At 45.0% G+C, this 22,653-nt stretch overlaps 1 protein-coding gene across 1 annotated transcript in view; it reads right to left on the reverse strand.

The window, feature by feature from the left end:
* LOC106608375 (kinesin-like protein KIF3B) overlaps nucleotides 1-6,951 on the reverse strand; it is a 90,821-nt gene extending 83,870 nt beyond the window's left edge. The window contains exon 1 of the mRNA XM_045721253.2: nucleotides 3,439-6,951. Coding sequence (XP_045577209.2) covers nucleotides 3,439-4,875 — 1,437 coding nt within the window. The 5' untranslated portion in view covers nucleotides 4,876-6,951. The remainder of the gene's footprint in view (nucleotides 1-3,438) is intronic.
* Nucleotides 6,952-22,653: the final 15,702 nt, after the last annotated feature.

A 22,653-nucleotide genomic window follows, 5' to 3' on the forward strand; every position in this document is an offset into this window, starting at 1 on the left:
GATGGACAGGTGAGAGAGGAGATGGACAGGTGGGAGAGGAGATGGACAGGTGAGAGAGGAGATGGACAGGTGAGAGAGGAGATGGACAGGTGAGAGTGGAGATGGACAGGCGAGAGTGGAGATGGACAGGCGAGAGTGGAGATGGACAGGCGAGAGTGGAGATGGACAGGCGAGAGTGGAGATGGACAGGCGAGAGTGGAGATGGACAGGCGAGAGTGGAGATGGACAGGCGAGAGTGGAGATGGACAGGCGAGAGTGGAGATGGACAGGCGAGAGAGGAGATGGACAGGCGAGAGTGGAGATGGACAGGCGAGAGTGGAGATGGACAGGCGAGAGTGGAGATGGACAGGTGAGAGTGGAGATGGACAGGTGGGAGAGGAGATGGACAGGTGGGAGAGGAGATGGACAGTTGAGGAGATGGACAGGTGAGAGAGGAGATGGACAGGCGAGAGAGGAGATGGACAGGCGAGAGTGGAGATGGACAGGCGAGAGTGGAGATGGACAGGCGAGAGTGGAGATGGACAGGCGAGAGTGGAGATGGACAGGCGAGAGTGGAGATGGACAGGCGAGAGTGGAGATGGACAGGCGAGAGTGGAGATGGACAGGCGAGAGTGGGAGATGGACAGGCGAGAGAGGAGATGGACAGGTGAGAGAGGGAGATGGACAGGTGAAGGTGGAGATGGACAGGTGAGAGAGGGAGATGGACAGGTGAGAGTGGAGATGGACAGGTGAGAGAGGGAGATGGACAGGTGAGAGAGGGAGATGGACAGGTGAGAGGGAGATGGACAGGCGAGAGTGGAGATGGACAGGTGAGAGTGGAGATGGACAGGTGAGAGTGGAGATGGACAGGTGGGAGAGGGAGATGGACAGGCGAGAGTGGAGATGGACAGGTGAGAGTGGAGATGGACAGGTGGGAGAGGGAGATGGACAGGCGAGAGTGGAGATGGACAGGTGAGAGTGGAGATGGACAGGTGAGAGTGGAGATGGACAGGTGGGAGAGGGAGATGGACAGGTGAGAGAGGAGATGGACAGGCGAGAGTGGAGATGGACAGGTGAGAGAGGGAGATGGACAGGCGAGAGAGGAGATGGACAGGCGAGAGTGGAGATGGACAGGTGAGAGAGGGAGATGGACAGGCGAGAGAGGAGATGGACAGGTGAGAGAGGGAGAATGAGAAAATCTCCAGTTAGGAGAAATGAGTACCATCATGAAGACCAGATGGACTACGAGAGAAAACATATGAAGACGGAGCAGCTGGAGAAGCAGTGTTCTCTGGGGTGATCCATGTGGGGGTGCAGAGCTGTTGGCTGGGGTAGGGGTAGCCAGGTGGAAAGCATGGCCTGCCGTAGAAAAATGCTTTTTGAAATGATTGATTATCGTAGATTTATCGGTGGTGACAGTGTTTCCTATCCTCAGTGCAGTGGGCAGCTGGGAGGAGGTGCTCTTATTCTCCATGGACTACACAGTGTCCCAAAACCTTTTGGAATTAGTGCTACAGGATGCAAATTTCTGTTTGAACAAGCTAGCCTTAGCTTTCCTAACTGACTGTGTATATTGGTTCCTGACTTCCCTGAAAAGTTGCATATCGCGGGGGCTATTTGATGCTAATGCAGAACGCCACAGGATGTTTTTGTGCTGGTCAAGGGCAGACAGGTCTGGAGAGAACCAAGGGTTAAATCTGTTCTTAGTTCTACATTTTTTGAATGGAGCTTATTTAAGAGCAGCCAGGTATCCTCTACTGACTGGATGAGGTCAATAACCTTCCAGGATACCAGATCGATTAGAAAGGCCTGCTCGCTGAAGTGTTTCAGGGAGCGTTTGACAGTGATGAGTGGTGGTCGTTTGACCGCAGATCCATTACGGATGCAGGCAATGAGGCAGTGATCGCTGAGATCCTGAATGAAAACAGCAGAGGTGTATTTGGAGGGCAAGTTGGTTAGGATGATATCTATGAGGGTGCCCGTGTTTACGGCTTTGGGGTTGTACCTGGTAGGTTCATTGATGATTTGTGTGAGATTGAGGGCATCAAGCTTAGATTGTAGGACGGCTGGGGTGTTATTAAGCATATCCCAGTTTAGGTCACCAAACAGTACGAACTCTGAAGATAGATGGGGGGCAATTAATTCACATATGGTGTCCAGGGCACAGCTGGGGGCAGAGGGGGGTCTATAACAAGCGGCAATGGTGAGAGACTTATTTCTGGAAAGGTGGAATGGTCCAGAGCTTGCAGTAGGAATTCGGAGATGTGGTAGAGAAAAATCAGTCCGATATGGTCTGGGTTGATATCGCGCTGTGCAGACTGGCAGGTACTGACCGAGCTGAGGCTGGCTGGTGTCCGAGTTAACGGTGAAGACCGCTAGCAGTGGCTAACTGACTACTAGCTAGTAACTAGTTAACTGGCTAGCTTCTGATGGGGGTTCCGGTTCTAAAGTGTAAAAATAGCAGATCCGTACCACATTGGGTGGGGCGGGTTGCTGGAGAGTATATTCAGTCCGTAGATGGAAAGTGAGATTAAAATATATATGAAATTTATATGAGAAAAAAAACGAGGAAAACAATTACTGACACGGGACAAGACCAACACACATCTGACTGCGAAGCCATTTTGGATCTAATTAGGGTTAGGTTCAGAACACTGTGTAGTAATTGGGGTTAGGTTCAGAACACTGTGTAGTAATTAGGGTTAGGTTCAGAACACTGTGTAGTAATTGGGGTTAGGTTCAGAACACTGTGTAGTAATTAGGGTTAGGTTCAGAACACTGTGTAGTAATTGGGGTTAGGTTCAGAACACTGTGTAGTAATTGGGGTTAGGTTCAGAACACTGTGTAGTAATTGGGGTTAGGTTCAGAACACTGTGTAGTAATTAGGGTTAGGTTCAGAACACTGTGTAGTAATTGGGGTTAGGTTCAGAACACTGTGTAGTAATTAGGGTTAGGTTCAGAACACTGTGTAGTAATTGGGGTTAGGTTCAGAACACTGTGTAGTAATTGGGGTTAGGTTCAGAACACTGTGTAGTAATTGGGGTTAGGTTCAGAACACTGTGTAGTAATTAGGGTTAGGTTCAGAACACTGTGTAGTAATTAGGGTTAGGTTCAGAACACTGTGTAGTAATTAGGGTTAGGTTCAGAACACTGTGTAGTAATTAGGGTTAGGTTCAGAACACTGTGTAGTAATTAGGGTTAGGTTCAGAACACTGTGTAGTAATTAGGGTTAGGTTCAGAACACTGTGTAGTAATTAGGGTTAGGTTCAGAACACTGTGTAGTAATTAGGGTGTAGTGGGGAGTGTTGTAGTGATAGACCTAATCTCCAGATCATCAGATCAACCACCAGCCTTAAATCTGGCACACTGGGATTACGCTGACTCAACACTGTGTGTGTGTGTGTGTGTGTGTGTGTGTGTGTGTGTGTGTGTGTGTGTGTGTGTGTGTGTGTACGGTACCTTGTACTTGGCAGTCAGCTGCTCGGTGGCGTCCCGCTCCTTCCTCAGATCTCCCATCATCCTCTCCTTCTCTCCCAGAAGCCTCTGCTTCTCCTCAGCCAATAGTGATCCGTCTTCTCTGATGGCTTCCTTCTCCTCTTCCAGCCTCTCCTCCTGCAGCGTCCTCTCCTTCTCCACCTCCTCCTCTCCCTCCTCATCCCCCTCTCCGTCCCAGACCTCCTCTCCATCCTCCTTCCTGTGTTTGCCCCTCCCTTCCCTGTGGCTGAGCTGCGCACGGAGCCGTGCGATCTCCTTCTGGAACTCTCTGAGCAGGGCGTCTTTAGGGTCTTCGTTAACTCTCGGCTTGTTCTGGATGTTTTTAGCTCTGTTAGCGTAGCGTAGCGTGGTGAGGGTCTCCTCGTAGTGTTGGGGGGCGGGGCCTAGCGTAGCCACCATCACCGTCTTGGCGTTCCCTCCCAGGGAATCCTGTAATAACCGGGTCAGTTTAGAGTCCCGGTACGGAATGTGGGCGCTACGCCCGTCTGCCAGGGCTGAGATCACGTTGCCTAGCGCCGACAGAGACAGGTTGATCTTGGCAGCTTCTTTCAGGCGTTCTCCGTGGACGCCCGTCTTGGCCTGCCGCTCGCTGCCCGCCAGGTCAACCAGGTTGAGCCGGCCGACCCTGATGTGCCGCCGTCCGTCCGGCCCAGGCAGGGAACACTCCACCGTGATGAGGAACAGGGTGTGGGAACGGGAAGAGTGTTCGTTCATGTCTGTCGCTCCCACCGAGCGCACCTGGTTCCCTACGTTCATCAGCTCCTGTATCTCCTTCACGCTCTTACACACGCACGACGTCAGGTCACGCACATACACCCCGCTCTCCGGGCTCTCTCTCAGCTCCAGGGTGCGGTGGGAGTGAGTGTGCACGTTGGGGACATGAGGGGCGTGCACGTTGGGATCCAGAAGATCCCTGATCTCTTCTCTGTAGATCTCCAGGTAAGAGGCTCTGACCAGGTACTGGCGGTCGGCGGCGGAGCGGGAGATCTGGGTGAAGACGTGTTCGAAGGCGTTGGGGATGACGCCCCGCCTCTCTGGCTCTAGCCACACCCCCTGCATGGTGTAGGTCTTCCCGGTACCCGTCTGGCCGTAGGCGAAGATGGTTCCGTTAAACCCGTCTAGGACGGAATCGATCAGCGGCCGCACCGTCTCATCGTAAAGATCACGCTGTTTAGACGAGGGGTCGTACACAGAGTCGAACGTAAACGTCTTACGAGGCTCGCCGGGCGGACCACGAGGGTTCCGTAAGACCACCTGACCCAGACGCATGTCCATTTCTACGATCCCGCCCACTCCTCCCGGTGTCCGGGTAACACCAGCCGCTGCCGCCTCCTCTTTCCGGTTTAACGGGCGACAGCGGATTACTACCTTCACCGTCTCACTACTCTTCACCTTCGACATCAGGACGAAGAGTTATTATATTACTATCAGGACGAAGAGTTATTATATTACTATCAGGACGAAGAGTTATTATATTACTATCAGGACGAAGAGTTATTATATTACTATCAGGACGATGAGTTATTATATTACTATCAGGACGAAGAGTTATTATATTACTATCAGGACGAAGAGTTATTATATTACTATCAGGACGAAGAGTTATTATATTACTATCAGGACGAAGAGTTATTATATTACTATCAGGACGAAGAGTTATTATATTACTATCAGGACGAAGAGTTATTATATTACTATCAGGACGATGAGTTATTATCTATTACTATCAGGACGATGAGTTATTATCTATTACTATCAGGACGATGAGTTATTATATTACTATCAGGACGATGAGTTATTATATTACTATCAGGACGAAGAGTTATTATATTACTATCAGGACGATGAGTTATTATATTACTATCAGGACGAAGAGTTATTATATTACTATCAGGACGATGAGTTATTATATTACTATCAGGACGATGAGTTATTATATTACTATCAGGACGATGAGTTATTATATTACTATCAGGACGATGAGTTATTATCTATTACTATCAGGACGAAGAGTTATTATATTACTATCAGGACGATGAGTTATTATCTATTACTATCAGGACGATGAGTTATTATATTACTATCAGGACGATGAGTTATTATATTACTATCAGGACGATGAGTTATTATATTACTATCAGGACGAAGAGTTATTATATTACTATCAGGACGAAGAGTTATTATATTACTATCAGGACGATGAGTTATTATATTACTATCAGGACGATGAGTTATTATATTACTATCAGGACGAAGAGTTATTATATTACTATCAGGACGAAGAGTTATTATATTACTATCAGGACGATGAGTTATTATATTACTATCAGGACGAAGAGTTATTATATTACTATCAGGACGATGAGTTATTATATTACTATCAGGACGATGAGTTATTATATTACTATCAGGACGATGAGTTATTCTCTATCACTATACATTATAGATTAATATCTACAATTATATCATATATCTTTCTCCTTACTGGATGCTGTTTCCTGTGAATTGATCAGGCATTGATCTGAATGGGATATCTGATCTGTTATTGTACCAGTGGGTAGCTATGCCTTCTGGTACTGCCTTCAATAGAATGGTGCCAAATGGTGCAAATTAAACAAATTCATAGGCCTCGAGCAGTTACTATGTACTTATCATATTATTACTAATGAACTGACTGGTTATTTCTGTAGTCCAACAGTAAAATAAAGTGATCCACTATTACAGTAATGCTATAATAATTCAGTAGGCCTATATGACTATAGTAACAGGCAGGCTATAATGTAACAATAATGTAACAACGGGCCTTTTTCAAGTCCTTCCTTGTTACAGACCTAGTGGGGTAAATGAACCTGTATTCAAAAAGGCCTAACCTTAATTTAGCCTGTTTACCAATAACATTACATTAGCCAGTTAATGAATCATATTAATAATATTTATAATCGTAACCTGTCGCTGGTCTCTCAGTTAAAACACGTTTATTTTATGTATTTTCTAAAATTCTCTCTGTCTGTTTTCAACTAGAATCTCTCTGGCATCCAGGCCTTCTCATATCGATTATTATATAATCATTTGTAGATGTTATACTCTCATTTTTAATTCTATCCATCCGTGTGTTTCTCACCGGCAATAGTAATGATTTAATCCACAGAATGGATCGCGTTAACCGGTGGTATTAGCTCCGTAATCAGCCTAGCTGTCGCTCAGTACAGAGATAAATAGCCTAATTACGACCTCTCACCGCGCCTGGGCGACGGTTCCGTTGCGATGCCGGTGCATTCTGTCTGTCCGTATGGGGTTCAATCCGTAACAAAGCAAGCTCCGCCTTCACACGTCCCGGTAAATCAAAACACTCTTCAACGGATTTACCATAATCCTTCTTCCTCATGTCTGGAGCTGCAGAGCGGAGATACTGTGTGTGCTACTGAGAGACTGCTTCTGGGATGAACGAGAACACACACACACACACACACACACACACACACACACACACACACACACACACACACACACACACACACACACACACACACTCATTCAACCACACCCCACATCACTGCAGAAGGCAACAAGGGGACCATGGGAAATTGAGTTCTTCCCTATAATAGTCTGTTAACATTATTATCATAGATCCATGTTACACCCATTCATGTAAAAATCAATAATAATTCACATTCTTCTCTCCCACTCCTCTAATACCCTATTGTACAGTAGCTAAGCTCCACCCCTCCCTCTCCTCTAATACCCTATTGTACAGTAGCTAAGCTCCACCCCTCCCTCTCCTCTAATACCCTATTGTACAGTAGCTAAGCTCCACCCCTCCCTCTCCTCCAATACCCTATTGTACAGTAGCTAAGCTCCACCCCTCCCTCTCCTCCAATACCCTATTGTACAGTAGCTAAGCTCCACCCCTCCCTCTCCTCCAATACCCTATTGTACAGTAGCTAAGCTCCACCCCTCCCGCTCCTCCAATACCCTATTGTACAGTAGCTAAGCTCCACCCCTCCCGCTCCTCCAATACCCTATTGTACAGTAGCTAAGCTCCACCCCTCCCACTCCTCTAATACCCTATTGTACAGTAGCTAAGCTCCACCCCTCCCTCTCCTCCAATACCCTATTGTACAGTAGCTAAGCTCCACCCCTCCCTCTCCTCCAATACCCTATTGTACAGTAGCTAAGCTCCACCCCTCCCTCTCCTCCAATACCCTATTGTACAGTAGCTAAGCTCCACCCCTCCAATACCCTATTGTACAGTAGCTAAGCTCCACCCCTCCCGCTCCTCCAATACCCTATTGTACAGTAGCTAAGCTCCACCCCTCCCTCTCCTCCAATACCCTATTGTACAGTAGCTAACCTCCACCCCTCCCACTCCTCTAATACCCTATTGTACAGTAGCTAAGCTCCACCCCTCCCTCTCCTCCAATACCCTATTGTACAGTAGCTAAGCTCCACCCCTCCCTCTCCTCCAATACCCTATTGTACAGTAGCTAAGCTCCACCCCTCCCTCTCCTCCAATACCCTATTGTACAGTAGCTAAGCTCCACCCCTCCCACTCCTCTAATACCCTATTGTACAGTAGCTAAGCTCCACCCCTCCAATACCCTATTGTACAGTAGCTAAGCTCCACCCCTCTAATACCCTATTGTACAGTAGCTAAGCTCCACCCCTCCCTCTCCTCCAATACCCTATTGTACAGTAGCTAAGCTCCACCCCTCCCACTCCTCTAATACCCTATTGTACAGTAGCTAAGCTCCACCCCTCCAATACCCTATTGTACAGTAGCTAAGCTCCACCCCTCCCACTCCTCCAATACCCTATTGTACAGTAGCTAAGCTCCACCCCTCCCTCTCCTCCAATACCCTATTGTACAGTAGCTAAGCTCCACCCCTCCCTCTCCTCCAATACCCTATTGTACAGTAGCTAAGCTCCACCCCTCCAATACCCTATTGTACAGTAGCTAAGCTCCACCCCTCCAATACCCTATTGTACAGTAGCTAAGCTCCACCCCTCCAATACCCTATTGTACAGTAGCTAAGCTCCACCCCTCCCGCTCCTCCAATACCCTATTGTACAGTAGCTAAGCTCCACCCCTCCAATACCCTATTGTACAGTAGCTAAGCTCCACCCCTCCCTCTCCTCCAATACCCTATTGTACAGTAGCTAAGCTCCACCCCTCCCTCTCCTCCAATACCCTATTGTACAGTAGCTAAGCTCCACCCCTCCCTCTCCTCCAATACCCTATTGTACAGTAGCTAAGCTCCACCCCTCCCTCTCCTCCAATACCCTATTGTACAGTAGCTAAGCTCCACCCCTCCCTCTCCTCCAATACCCTATTGTACAGTAGCTAAGCTCCACCCCTCCCTCTCCTCCAATACCCTATTGTACAGTAGCTAAGCTCCACCCCTCCAATACCCTATTGTACAGTAGCTAAGCTCCACCCCTCCCTCTCCTCCAATACCCTATTGTACAGTAGCTAAGCTCCACCCCTCCCGCTCCTCCAATACCCTATTGTACAGTAGCTAAGCTCCACCCCTCCCGCTCCTCCAATACCCTATTGTACAGCAGCTAAGCTCCACCCCTCCCTCTCCTCCAATACCCTATTGTACAGTAGCTAAGCTCCACCCCTCCCACTCCTCCAATACCCTATTGTACAGTAGCTAAGCTCCACCCCTCCCTCTCCTCCAATACCCTATTGTACAGTAGCTAAGCTCCACCCCTCCAATACCCTATTGTACAGTAGCTAAGCTCCACCCCTCCAATACCCTATTGTACAGTAGCTAAGCTCCACCCCTCCCGCTCCTCCAAAGATCCAAAAGAACAACACTGAACAAAAATATGAAGTCAACATGCAAAGTGTTAGTCCCATGTTTATATGAGCTGAAATAAAAGATCCCAGAAGTGTTTCATTCACACTAAAAGCTTATTTCTCTCAAATTTTGGGCTAAAATGTGTTTACATCCCTATTAGTGAGCATTTCTCCTTTGCCAAGATAATCCATTCACCTGACAGGTGTGGCATATCAAGAAGCTGATTTGGTATTTTATTAGGATCCCAATTAGCTTTTGCGAAAGCAGCAGCTACTCTTCCTGGGGTCCACACAGAACATGAAACATGACATAATACAGAACATTAGTATTAAACATTAATGTCCGGACCTCTGGCAGTCTCTATGGGGGTGCCACAGGGTTCAATTCTCGGGCCGACTCTCTTCTCTGTATACATCAATGATGTCGCTCTTGCTGCTGGTGACTCTCTGATCCACCTCTACGCAGACGACACCATTCTGTATACCTCTGGCCCCTCTTTGGACACTGTGTTAACTAACCTCCAGACGAGCTTCAATGCCATACAACTCTCCTTCCGTGGCCTCCAACTGCTCTTAAATGCAAGTAAAACTAAATGCACGCTCTTCAACCGATCGCTGCCCGCACCTGCCTGCCTTTCCAGCATCACTACTCTGGACGGTTCTGACCTAGAATATGTGGACAACTACAAATACCTAGGTGTCTGGTTAGACTGTAAACTCTCCTTCCAGACTCACATTAAGCATCTCCAATCCAAAATTCAATCTAGAATCGGCTTCCTATTTCGCAACAAAGCATCCTTCACTCATGCTGCCAAACAAATCCTCGTAAAACTGACCATCCTACCGATCCTCGACTTCGGCGATGTCATCTATAAAATAGCCTCCAACACTCTACTCAGCAAATTGGATGCAGTCTATCACAGTGCCATCCGTTTTGTCACCAAAGCCCCATATACTACCCACCATTGCGACCTGTACGCTCTCGTTGGTTGGCCCTCGCTTCATACTCATCGCCAAACCCACTGGCTACAGGTTATCTACAAGTCTCTGCTAGGTAAAGCCCCGCCTTATCTCAGCTCACTGGTCACCATAGCAGCACCCACCTGTAGCACGCGCTCCAGCAGGTATATCTCACTGGTCACCCCCAAAGCCAACACCTCCTTTGGTCGTCTTTCCTTCCAGTTCTCTGCTGCCAATGACTGGAACGAACTACAAAAATCTCTGAAGCTGGAGACTCATTTCTCCCTCACTAACTTTAAGCACCAGCTGTCAGAGCAGCTCACAGATCACTGCAGCTGTACACAGCCCATCTGTAAACAGCCCATCCATCTACCTCATCCCCATTCTGTATTTATTTATTTATCTTGCTCCTTTGCACCCCAGTATCTCTACTTGCACATTCATCTTCTGCACATCTACCATTCCAGTGTTTAATTGCTATATTGTAATTAATTCGCCACCATGGCCTATTTATTTCCTTAACTCCCTTATCGTACCTAATTTGCACTCACTGTATATAGACTTTTTGTTTTCTTTTGTTCTACTGTATTATTGACTGTATGTTTGTTTATTCTATGTGTAACTCTGTGTTGTTGTATGTGTCGAATTGCTATGCTTTATCTTGGCCAGGTCGCAGTTCTAAATGAGAACTTGTTCTCAACTAGCCTACCTGGTTAAATAAAGGACTTGTTCTCAACTAGCCTACCTGGTTAAATAAAGGACTTGTTCTCAACTAGCCTACCTGGTTAAAGAAAGGACTTGTTCTCAACTAGCCTACCTGGTTAAATAAAGGTGAAATAAAAAATAAATTAGAAAATCGTAAAATCACCACATAAAAATCCTCTAATCTCAAAGATGATGTGGTCGACAGAAACAAAACAAACAGCTCCATGAAAACCTCCAACCTCCATCCCATTACAGTGTTGTCATAGCAGCAATACTAACCTCTCCATCCCATTACAGTGTTGTCATAGCAGCAATACTAACCTCTCCATCCCATTACAGTGTTGTCATAGCAGCAACACTAACCTCTCCATCCCATTACAGTGTTGTCATAGCAGCAATACTAACCTCTCCATCCCATTACAGTGTTGTCATAGCAGCAATACTAACCTCTCCATCCCATTACAGTGTTGTCATAGCAGCAATACTAACCTCTCCATCCCATTACAGTGTTGTCATAGCAGCAATACTAACCTCTCCATCCCATTACAGTGTTGTCATAGCAGCAATACTAACCTCTCCATCCCATTACAGTGTTGTCATAGCAGCAATACTAACCTCTCCATCCCATTACAGTGTTGTCATAGCAGCAACACTAACCTCTCCATCCCATTACAGTGTTGTCATAGCAGCAACACTAACCTCTCCATCCCATTACAGTGTTGTCATAGCAGCAATACTAACCTCTCCATCCCATTACAGTGTTGTCATAGCAGCAATACTAACCTCTCCATCCCATTACAGTGTTGTCATAGCAGCAATACTAACCTCTCCATCCCACTACAGTGTTGTCATAGCAGCAACACTAACCTCTCCATCCCATTACAGTGTTGTCATAGCAGCAATACTAACCTCTCCATCCCATTACAGTGTTGTCATAGCAGCAATACTAACCTCTCCATCCCACTACAGTGTTGTCATAGCAGCAACACTAACCTCTCCATCCCATTACAGTGTTGTCATAGCAGCAATACTAACCTCTCCATCCCATTACAGTGTTGTCATAGCAGCAACACTAACCTCTCCTCTCCATCCCATTACAGTGTTGTCATAGCAGCAATACTAACCTCTCCATCCCATTACAGTGTTGTCATAGCAGCAATACTAACCTCTCCATCCCATTACAGTGTTGTCATAGCAGCAATACTAACCTCTCCATCCCATTACAGTGTTGTCATAGCAGCAATACTAACCTCTCCATCCCATTACAGTGTTGTCATAGCAGCAATACTAACCTCTCCATCCCATTACAGTGTTGTCATAGCAGCAACACTAACCTCTCCATCCCATTACAGTGTTGTCATAGCAGCAATACTAACCTCTCCATCCCATTACAGTGTTGTCATAGCAGCAATACTAACCTCTCCATCCCATTACAGTGTTGTCATAGCAGCAATACTAACCTCTCCATCCCATTACAGTGTTGTCATAGCAGCAATACTAACCTCTCCATCCCATTACAGTGTTGTCATGGCAGCAATACTAACCTCTCCATCCCATTACAGTGTTGTCATGGCAGCAATACTAACCTCTCGATCCCATTACAGTGTTGTCATAGCAGCAATACTAACCTCTCCATCCCATTACAGTGTTGTCATAGCAGCAACACTAACCTCTCCATCCCATTACAGTGTTGTCATAGCAGCAATACTAACCTCTCCATCCCATTACAGTGTTGTCATAGCAGCAATACTAACCTCTCCATCCCATTACAGTGTTGTCATAGCAGCAATACTAACCTCTCCATCCCATTACAGTGTTGTCATAGCAACAATATTAACCTCTCCATCCCATTACAGTGTTGTCATAGCAGCAATACTAACCTCTCCATCCCATTACAGTGTTGTCATAGCAGCAATACTAACCTCTCCATCCCATTACAGTGTTGTCATAACAGCAATACTAACATCTCCATCCCATTACAGTGTTGTCATAGCAGCAACACTAACCTCTCCATCCCTTTACAGTGTTGTCATAGCAGCAACACTAACCTCTCCATCCCATTACAGTGTTGTCATAGCAGCAACACTAACCTCTCCATCCCATTACAGTGTTGTCATAGCAGCAACACTAACCTCTCCATCCCATTACAGTGTTGTCATAGCAGCAATACTAACCTCTCCATCCCATTACAGTGTTGTCATAGCAGCAATACTAACCTCTCCATCCCATTACAGTGTTGTCATAGCAGCAATACTAACCTCTCCATCCCATTACAGTGTTGTCATAGCAGCAACACTAACCTCTCCATCCCATTACAGTGTTGTCATAGCAGCAATACTAACCTCTCCATCCCATTACAGTGTTGTCATAGCAGCAATACTAACCTCTCCATCCCATTACAGTGTTGTCATAGCAGCAATACTAACCTCTCCATCCCATTACAGTGTTGTCATGGCAGCAATACTAACCTCTCCATCCCATTACAGTGTTGTCATGGCAGCAATACTAACCTCTCGATCCCATTACAGTGTTGTCATAGCAGCAATACTAACCTCTCCATCCCATTACAGTGTTGTCATAGCAGCAACACTAACCTCTCCATCCCATTACAGTGTTGTCATAGCAGCAATACTAACCTCTCCATCCCATTACAGTGTTGTCATAGCAGCAATACTAACCTCTCCATCCCATTACAGTGTTGTCATAGCAGCAATACTAACCTCTCCATCCCATTACAGTGTTGTCATAGCAACAATATTAACCTCTCCATCCCATTACAGTGTTGTCATAGCAGCAATACTAACCTCTCCATCCCATTACAGTGTTGTCATAGCAGCAATACTAACCTCTCCATCCCATTACAGTGTTGTCATAACAGCAATACTAACCTCTCCATCCCATTACAGTGTTGTCATAGCAGCAACACTAACCTCTCCATCCCTTTACAGTGTTGTCATAGCAGCAACACTAACCTCTCCATCCCATTACAGTGTTGTCATAGCAGCAACACTAACCTCTCCATCCCATTACAGTGTTGTCATAGCAGCAACACTAACCTCTCCATCCCATTACAGTGTTGTCATAGCAGCAATACTAACCTCTCCATCCCATTACAGTGTTGTCATAGCAGCAATACTAACCTCTCCATCCCATTACAGTGTTGTCATAGCAGCAATACTAACCTCTCCATCCCATTACAGTGTTGTCATAGCAGCAACACTAACCTCTCCATCCCATTACAGTGTTGTCATAGCAGCAATACTAACCTCTCCATCCCATTACAGTGTTGTCATGGCAGCAATACTAACCTCTCCATCCCATTACAGTGTTGTCATAGCAGCAATACTAACCTCTCCATCCCATTACAGTGTTGTCATAGCAGCAACACTAACCTCTCCATCCCATTACAGTGTTGTCATAGCAGCAACACTAACCTCTCCATCCCATTACAGTGTTGTCATAGCAGCAAATACTAACCTCTCCATCCCATTACAGTGTTGTCATAGCAGCAATACTAACCTCTCCATCCCATTACAGTGTTGTCATAGCAGCAATACTAACCTCTCCATCCCATTACAGTGTTGTCATGGCAGCAATACTAACCTCTCGATCCCATTACAGTGTTGTCATAGCAGCAACACTAACCTCTCCATCCCATTACAGTGTTGTCATAGCAGCAACACTAACCTCTCCATCCCATTACAGTGTTGTCATAGCAGCAACACTAACCTCTCCATCCCATTACAGTGTTGTCATAGCAGCAATACTAACCTCTCCATCCCATTACAGTGTTGTCATAGCAGCAATACTAACCTCTCCATCCCATTACAGTGTTTTCATAGCAGCAATACTAACCTCTCCATCCCATTACAGTGTTGTCATAGCAGCAATACTAACCTCTCCATCACATTACAGTGTTGTCATAGCAGCAATACTAACCTCTCCATCCCATTACAGTGTTGTCATAGCAGCAACACTAACCTCTCCATCCCATTACAGTGTTGTCATAGCAGCAACACTAACCTCTCCATCCCATTACAGTGTTGTCATAGCAGCAACACTAACCTCTCCATCCCATTACAGTGTTGTCATAGCAGCAACACTAACCTCTCCATCCCATTACAGTGTTGTCATAGCAGCAATACTAACCTCTCCATCCCATTATAGTGTTGTCATAGCAGCAATACTAACCTCTCCATCCCATTACAGTGTTGTCATAGCAGCAATACTAACCTCTCCATCCCATTACAGTGTTGTCATAGCAGCAATACTAACCTCTCCATCCCATTACAGTGTTGTCATAGCAGCAATACTAACCTCTCCATCCCATTACAGTGTTGTCATAGCAGCAATACTAACCTCTCCATCACATTACAGTGTTGTCATAGCAGCAATACTAACCTCTCCATCCCATTACAGTGTTGTCATAGCAGCAATACTAACCTCTCCATCCCATTACAGTGTTGTCATAGCAGCAATACTAACCTCTCCATCCCATTAGAGTGTTGTCATAGCAGCAACACTAACCTCTCCATCCCATTACAGTGTTGTCATAGCAGCAACACTAACCTCTCCATCCCATTACAGTGTTGTCATAGCAGCAATACTAACCTCTCCATCACATTACAGTGTTGTCATAGCAGCAATACTAACCTCTCCATCCCATTATAGTGTTGTCATAGCAGCAATACTAACCTCTCCATCCCATTAGTGTTGTCATAGCAGCAATACTAACCTCTCCATCCCATTACAGTGTTGTCATAGCATCAATACTAACCTCTCCATCCCATTACAGTGTTGTCATAGCAGCAATACTAACCTCTCCATCCCATTACAGTGTTGTCATAGCAGCAATACTAACCTCTCCATCCCATTACAGTGTTGTCATAGCAGCAACACTAACCTCTCCATCCCATTACAGTGTTGTCATAGCAGCAACACTAACCTCTCCATCCCATTACAGTGTTGTCATAGCAGCAATACTAACCTCTCCATCCCATTACAGTGTTGTCATAGCAGCAATACTAACATCTCCATCACATTACAGTGTTGTCATAGCAGCAATACTAACCTCTCCATCCCATTACAGTGTTGTCATAGCAGCAATACTAACCTCTCCATCCCATTACAGTGTTGTCATAGCAGCAATACTAACCTCTCCATCCCATTACAGTGTTGTCATAGCAGCAATACTAACCTCTCCATCCCATTACAGTGTTGTCATAGCAGCAACACCAACCTCTCCATCCCATTACAGTGTTGTCATAGCAGCAATACTAACCTCTCCATCCCATTACAGTGTTGTCATAGCAGCAATACTAACCTCTCCATCCCATTACAGTGTTGTCATAGCAGCAACACTAACCTCTCCATCCCATTACAGTGTTGTCATAGCAGCAATACTAACCTCTCCATCCCATTACAGTGTTGTCATAGCAGCAATACTAACCTCTCCATCCCATTACAGTGTTGTCATAGCAGCAACACTAACCTCTCCATCCCATTACAGTGTTGTCATAGCAGCAATACTAACCTCTCCATCCCATTACAGTGTTGTCATAGCAGCAACACTAACCTCTCCATCCCATTACAGTGTTGTCATAGCAGCAATACTAACCTCTAAATCCCATTACAGTGTTGTCATAGCAGCAATACTAACCTCTCCATCCCATTACAGTGTTGTCATAGCAGCAACACTAACCTCTCCATCCCATTACAGTGTTGTAAGAGCAGCAACACTAACCTCTCCATCCCATTACAGTGTTGTCATAGCAGCAATACTAACCTCTCCATCCCATTACAGTGTTGTCATAGCAGCAACACTAACCTCTCCATCCCATTACAGTGTTGTCATAGCAGCAATACTAACCTCTCCATCCCATTACAGTGTTGTCATAGCAGCAATACTAACCTCTCCATCCCATTACAGTGTTGTCATAGCAGCAATACTAACCTCTCCATCACATTACAGTGTTGTCATAGCAGCAATACTAACCTCTCCATCCCATTACAGTGTTGTCATAGCAGCAACACTAACCTCTCCATCCCATTACAGTGTTGTCATAGCAGCAACACTAACCTCTCCATCCCATTACAGTGTTGTCATAGCAGCAATACTAACCTCTCCATCCCATTACAGTGTTGTCATAGCAGCAATACTAACCTCTCCATCCCATTACAGTGTTGTCATAGCAGCAACACTAACCTCTCCATCCCATTACAGTGTTGTCATAGCAGCAACACTAACCTCTCCATCCCATTACAGTGTTGTCATAGCAGCAATACTAACCTCTCCATCCCATTACAGTGTTGTCATAGCAGCAATACTAACCTCTCCATCCCATTACAGTGTTGTCATAGCAGCAATACTAACCTCTCCATCCCATTACAGTGTTGTCATAGCAGCAATACTAACCTCTCCATCCCATTACAGTGTTGTCATAGCAGCAACACTAACCTCTCCATCCCATTACAGTGTTGTCATAGCAGCAACACTAACCTCTCCATCCCATTACAGTGTTGTCATAGCAGCAATACTAACCTCTCCATCCCATTACAGTGTTGTCATAGCAGCAATACTAACCTCTCCATCCCATTACAGTGTTGTCATAGCAGCAATACTAACCTCTCCATCCCATTACAGTGTTTTCATAGCAGCAATACTAACCTCTCCATCCCATTACAGTGTTGTCATAGCAGCAATACTAACCTCTCCATCACATTACAGTGTTGTCATAGCAGCAATACTAACCTCTCCATCCCATTACAGTGTTGTCATAGCAGCAACACTAACCTCTCCATCCCATTACAGTGTTGTCATAGCAGCAACACTAACCTCTCCATCCCATTACAGTGTTGTCATAGCAGCAACACTAACCTCTCCATCCCATTACAGTGTTGTCATAGCAGCAACACTAACCTCTCCATCCCATTACAGTGTTGTCATAGCAGCAATACTAACCTCTCCATCCCATTATAGTGTTGTCATAGCAGCAATACTAACCTCTCCATCCCATTACAGTGTTGTCATAGCAGCAATACTAACCTCTCCATCCCATTACAGTGTTGTCATAGCAGCAATACTAACCTCTCCATCCCATTACAGTGTTGTCATAGCAGCAATACTAACCTCTCCATCCCATTACAGTGTTGTCATAGCAGCAATACTAACCTCTCCATCACATTACAGTGTTGTCATAGCAGCAATACTAACCTCTCCATCCCATTACAGTGTTGTCATAGCAGCAATACTAACCTCTCCATCCCATTACAGTGTTGTCATAGCAGCAATACTAACCTCTCCATCCCATTAGAGTGTTGTCATAGCAGCAACACTAACCTCTCCATCCCATTACAGTGTTGTCATAGCAGCAACACTAACCTCTCCATCCCATTACAGTGTTGTCATAGCAGCAATACTAACCTCTCCATCACATTACAGTGTTGTCATAGCAGCAACACTAACCTCTCCATCCCATTACAGTGTTGTCATAGCAGCAATACTAACCTCTCCATCCCATTACAGTGTTGTCATAGCAGCAATACTAACCTCTCCATCCCATTACAGTGTTGTCATAGCAGCAATACTAACCTCTCCATCCCATTACAGTGTTGTCATAGCAGCAATAATAACCTCTCCATCCCATTACAGTGTTGTCATAGCAGCAACACTAACCTCTCCTCTCCATCCCATTACAGTGTTGTCATAGCAGCAATACTAACCTCTCCATCCCATTACAGTGTTGTCATAGCAGCAATACTAACCTCTCCATCCCATTACAGTGTTGTCATAGCAGCAACACTAACCTCTCCATCCCATTACAGTGTTGTCATAGCAGCAATACTAACCTCTCCATCACATTACAGTGTTGTCATAGCAGCAATACTAACCTCTCCATCCCATTACAGTGTTGTCATAGCAGCAATACTAACCTCTCCATCCCATTACAGTGTTGTCATAGCAGCAACACTAACCTCTCCATCCCATTACAGTGTTGTCATAGCAGAAACACTAATCTCTCCATCCCATTACAGTGTTGTCATAGCAGCAACACTAACCTCTCCATCCCATTACAGTGTTGTCATAGCAGCAACACTAACCTCTCCATCCCATTACAGTGTTGTCATAGCAGCAATACTAACCTCTCCATCCCATTATAGTGTTGTCATAGCAGCAATACTAACCTCTCCATCCCATTAGTGTTGTCATAGCAGCAATACTAACCTCTCCATCCCATTACAGTGTTGTCATAGCATCAATACTAACCTCTCCATCCCATTACAGTGTTGTCATAGCAGCAATACTAACCTCTCCATCCCATTACAGTGTTGTCATAGCAGCAATACTAACCTCTCCATCCCATTACAGTGTTGTCATAGCAGCAACACTAACCTCTCCATCCCATTACAGTGTTGTCATAGCAGCAACACTAACCTCTCCATCCCATTACAGTGTTGTCATAGCAGCAATACTAACCTCTCCATCCCATTACAGTGTTGTCATAGCAGCAATACTAACCTCTCCATCACATTACAGTGTTGTCATAGCAGCAATACTAACCTCTCCATCCCATTACAGTGTTGTCATAGCAGCAATACTAACCTCTCCATCCCATTACAGTGTTGTCATAGCAGCAATACTAACCTCTCCATCCCATTACAGTGTTGTCATAGCAGCAATACTAACCTCTCCATCCCATTACAGTGTTGTCATAGCAGCAACACCAACCTCTCCATCCCATTACAGTGTTGTCATAGCAGCAATACTAACCTCTCCATCCCATTACAGTGTTGTCATAGCAGCAATACTAACCTCTCCATCCCATTACAGTGTTGTCATAGCAGCAACACTAACCTCTCCATCCCATTACAGTGTTGTCATAGCAGCAATACTAACCTCTCCATCCCATTACAGTGTTGTCATAGCAGCAATACTAACCTCTCCATCCCATTACAGTGTTGTCATAGCAGCAACACTAACCTCTCCATCCCATTACAGTGTTGTCATAGCAGCAATACTAACCTCTCCATCCCATTACAGTGTTGTCATAGCAGCAATACTAACCTCTAAATCCCATTACAGTGTTGTCATAGCAGCAATACTAACCTCTCCATCCCATTACAGTGTTGTCATAGCAGCAACACTAACCTCTCCATCCCATTACAGTGTTGTAAGAGCAGCAACACTAACCTCTCCATCCCATTACAGTGTTGTCATAGCAGCAATACTAACCTCTCCATCCCATTACAGTGTTGTCATAGCAGCAACACTAACCTCTCCATCCCATTACAGTGTTGTCATAGCAGCAATACTAACCTCTCCATCCCATTACAGTGTTGTCATAGCAGCAATACTAACCTCTCCATCCCATTACAGTGTTGTCATAGCAGCAATACTAACCTCTCCATCACATTACAGTGTTGTCATAGCAGCAATACTAACCTCTCCATCCCATTACAGTGTTGTCATAGCAGCAACACTAACCTCTCCATCCCATTACAGTGTTGTCATAGCAGCAACACTAACCTCTCCATCCCATTACAGTGTTGTCATAGCAGCAATACTAACCTCTCCATCCCATTACAGTGTTGTCATAGCAGCAATACTAACCTCTCCATCCCATTACAGTGTTGTCATAGCAGCAACACTAACCTCTCCATCCCATTACAGTGTTGTCATAGCAGCAACACTAACCTCTCCATCCCATTACAGTGTTGTCATAGCAGCAATACTAACCTCTCCATCCCATTACAGTGTTGTCATAGCAGCAATACTAACCTCTCCATCCCATTACAGTGTTGTCATAGCAGCAATACTAACCTCTCCATCCCATTACAGTGTTGTCATAGCAGCAATACTAACCTCTCCATCCCATTACAGTGTTGTCATAGCAGCAACACTAACCTCTCCATCCCATTACAGTGTTGTCATAGCAGCAACACTAACCTCTCCATCCCATTACAGTGTTGTCATAGCAGCAATACTAACCTCTCCATCCCATTACAGTGTTGTCATAGCAGCAATACTAACCTCTCCATCCCATTACAGTGTTGTCATAGCAGCAACACTAACCTCTCCATCCCATTACAGTGTTGTCATAGCAGCAATACTAACCTCTCCATCCCATTACAGTGTTGTCATAGCAGCAATACTAACCTCTCCATCCCATTACAGTGTTGTCATAGCAGCAACACTAACCTCTCCATCCCATTACAGTGTTTTCATAGCAGCAACACTAACGTCTCCATCCCATTACAGTGTTGTCATAGCAGCAATACTAACCTCTCCATCCCATTACAGTGTTGTCATAGCAGCAATACTAACCTCTCCATCCCATTACAGTGTTGTCATAGCAGCAATACTAACCTCTCCATCCCATTACAGTGTTGTCATAGCAGCAATACTAACCTCTCCATCCCATTACAGTGTTGTCATAGCAGCAATACTAACCTCTCCATCACATTACAGTGTTGTCATAGCAGCAATACTAACCTCTCCATCCCATTACAGTGTTGTCATAGCAGCAATACTAACCTCTCCAACCCATTACAGTGTTGTCATAGCAGCAATACTAACCTCTCCATCCCATTACAGTGTTGTCATAGCAGCAATACTAACCTCTCCATCCCATTACAGTGTTGTCATAGCAGCAATACTAACCTCTCCATCCCATTACAGTGTTGTCATAGCAGCAATACTAACCTCTCCATCCCATTACAGTGTTGTCATAGCAGCAATACTAACCTCTCCATCCCATTACAGTGTTGTCATAGCAGCAATACTAACCTCTCCATTCCATTACAGTGTTTTCATAGCAGCAATACTAACCTCTCCATCCCATTACAGTGTTGTCATAGCAGCAACACTAAACTCTCCATCCCATTACAGTGTTGTCATAGCAGCAACACTAACCTCTCCATCCCATTACAGTGTTGTCATAGCAGCAATACTAACCTCTCCATCCCATTACAGTGTTGTCATAGCAGCAATACTAACCTCTCCATCCCATTACAGTGTTGTCATAGCAGCAATACTAACCTTCACCTACACAACACCATTTTTGGAAATGACACGGGAATGCAGATGGGAGACTCCATCCTTCTCTAGTCTACTCAGATTTGATTTTGAATTTAGCCTAAATCAATGTATAGCAAAACAGTTAAATAGTCTATTGTAGTGTTACTCAGTAAAATAATAGACAAACAGAATATTAGGTTACAGAGAAAAGTGAACTATTCGCTGCTCTCAGTCCGCCATGTGATGATCGTCACAGAAAAAAATCCTCCTACTCAAATATTTGGTCAACAGAAATGAGGAAAACATATTTGAAAACCTCATAATGTTCTCCATCTAACTATAGGGACAGGGTTATGAAAATACTAAGCTGTAGACCACGAATAAACTAGTTTAGATACAACTGAAAATGCACTTTAAAGTTCACTGACAGGCAAGTAAAACTTTTCATTCCAAGATGGTGTAGCAGTCAGATGTCCTTGTCTCTGTCGTGTCCCATGTATATATATTTTTCTTCTCATTCTTTTCAATATTTTTCCTAAAACTCAACTTCTAAATACTCTCCTGCAACCCACCTCACCCAAATGTGGCGTGGATCAGTTTTTTTTCTAAAGTATCTCTATTTATCTCCGAACTGGAATGCCTCAACTGAAGCTAGCCAGCTAACTTGCTACCAGCTATCAGTCACCTAACCTTT

The sequence above is a fragment of the Salmo salar genome, chromosome 06 (genome assembly GCF_965601325.2).
Source record: "Salmo salar chromosome 06, fSalSal1, whole genome shotgun sequence".
NCBI classification, from domain to species: domain Eukaryota; kingdom Metazoa; phylum Chordata; class Actinopteri; order Salmoniformes; family Salmonidae; genus Salmo; species Salmo salar.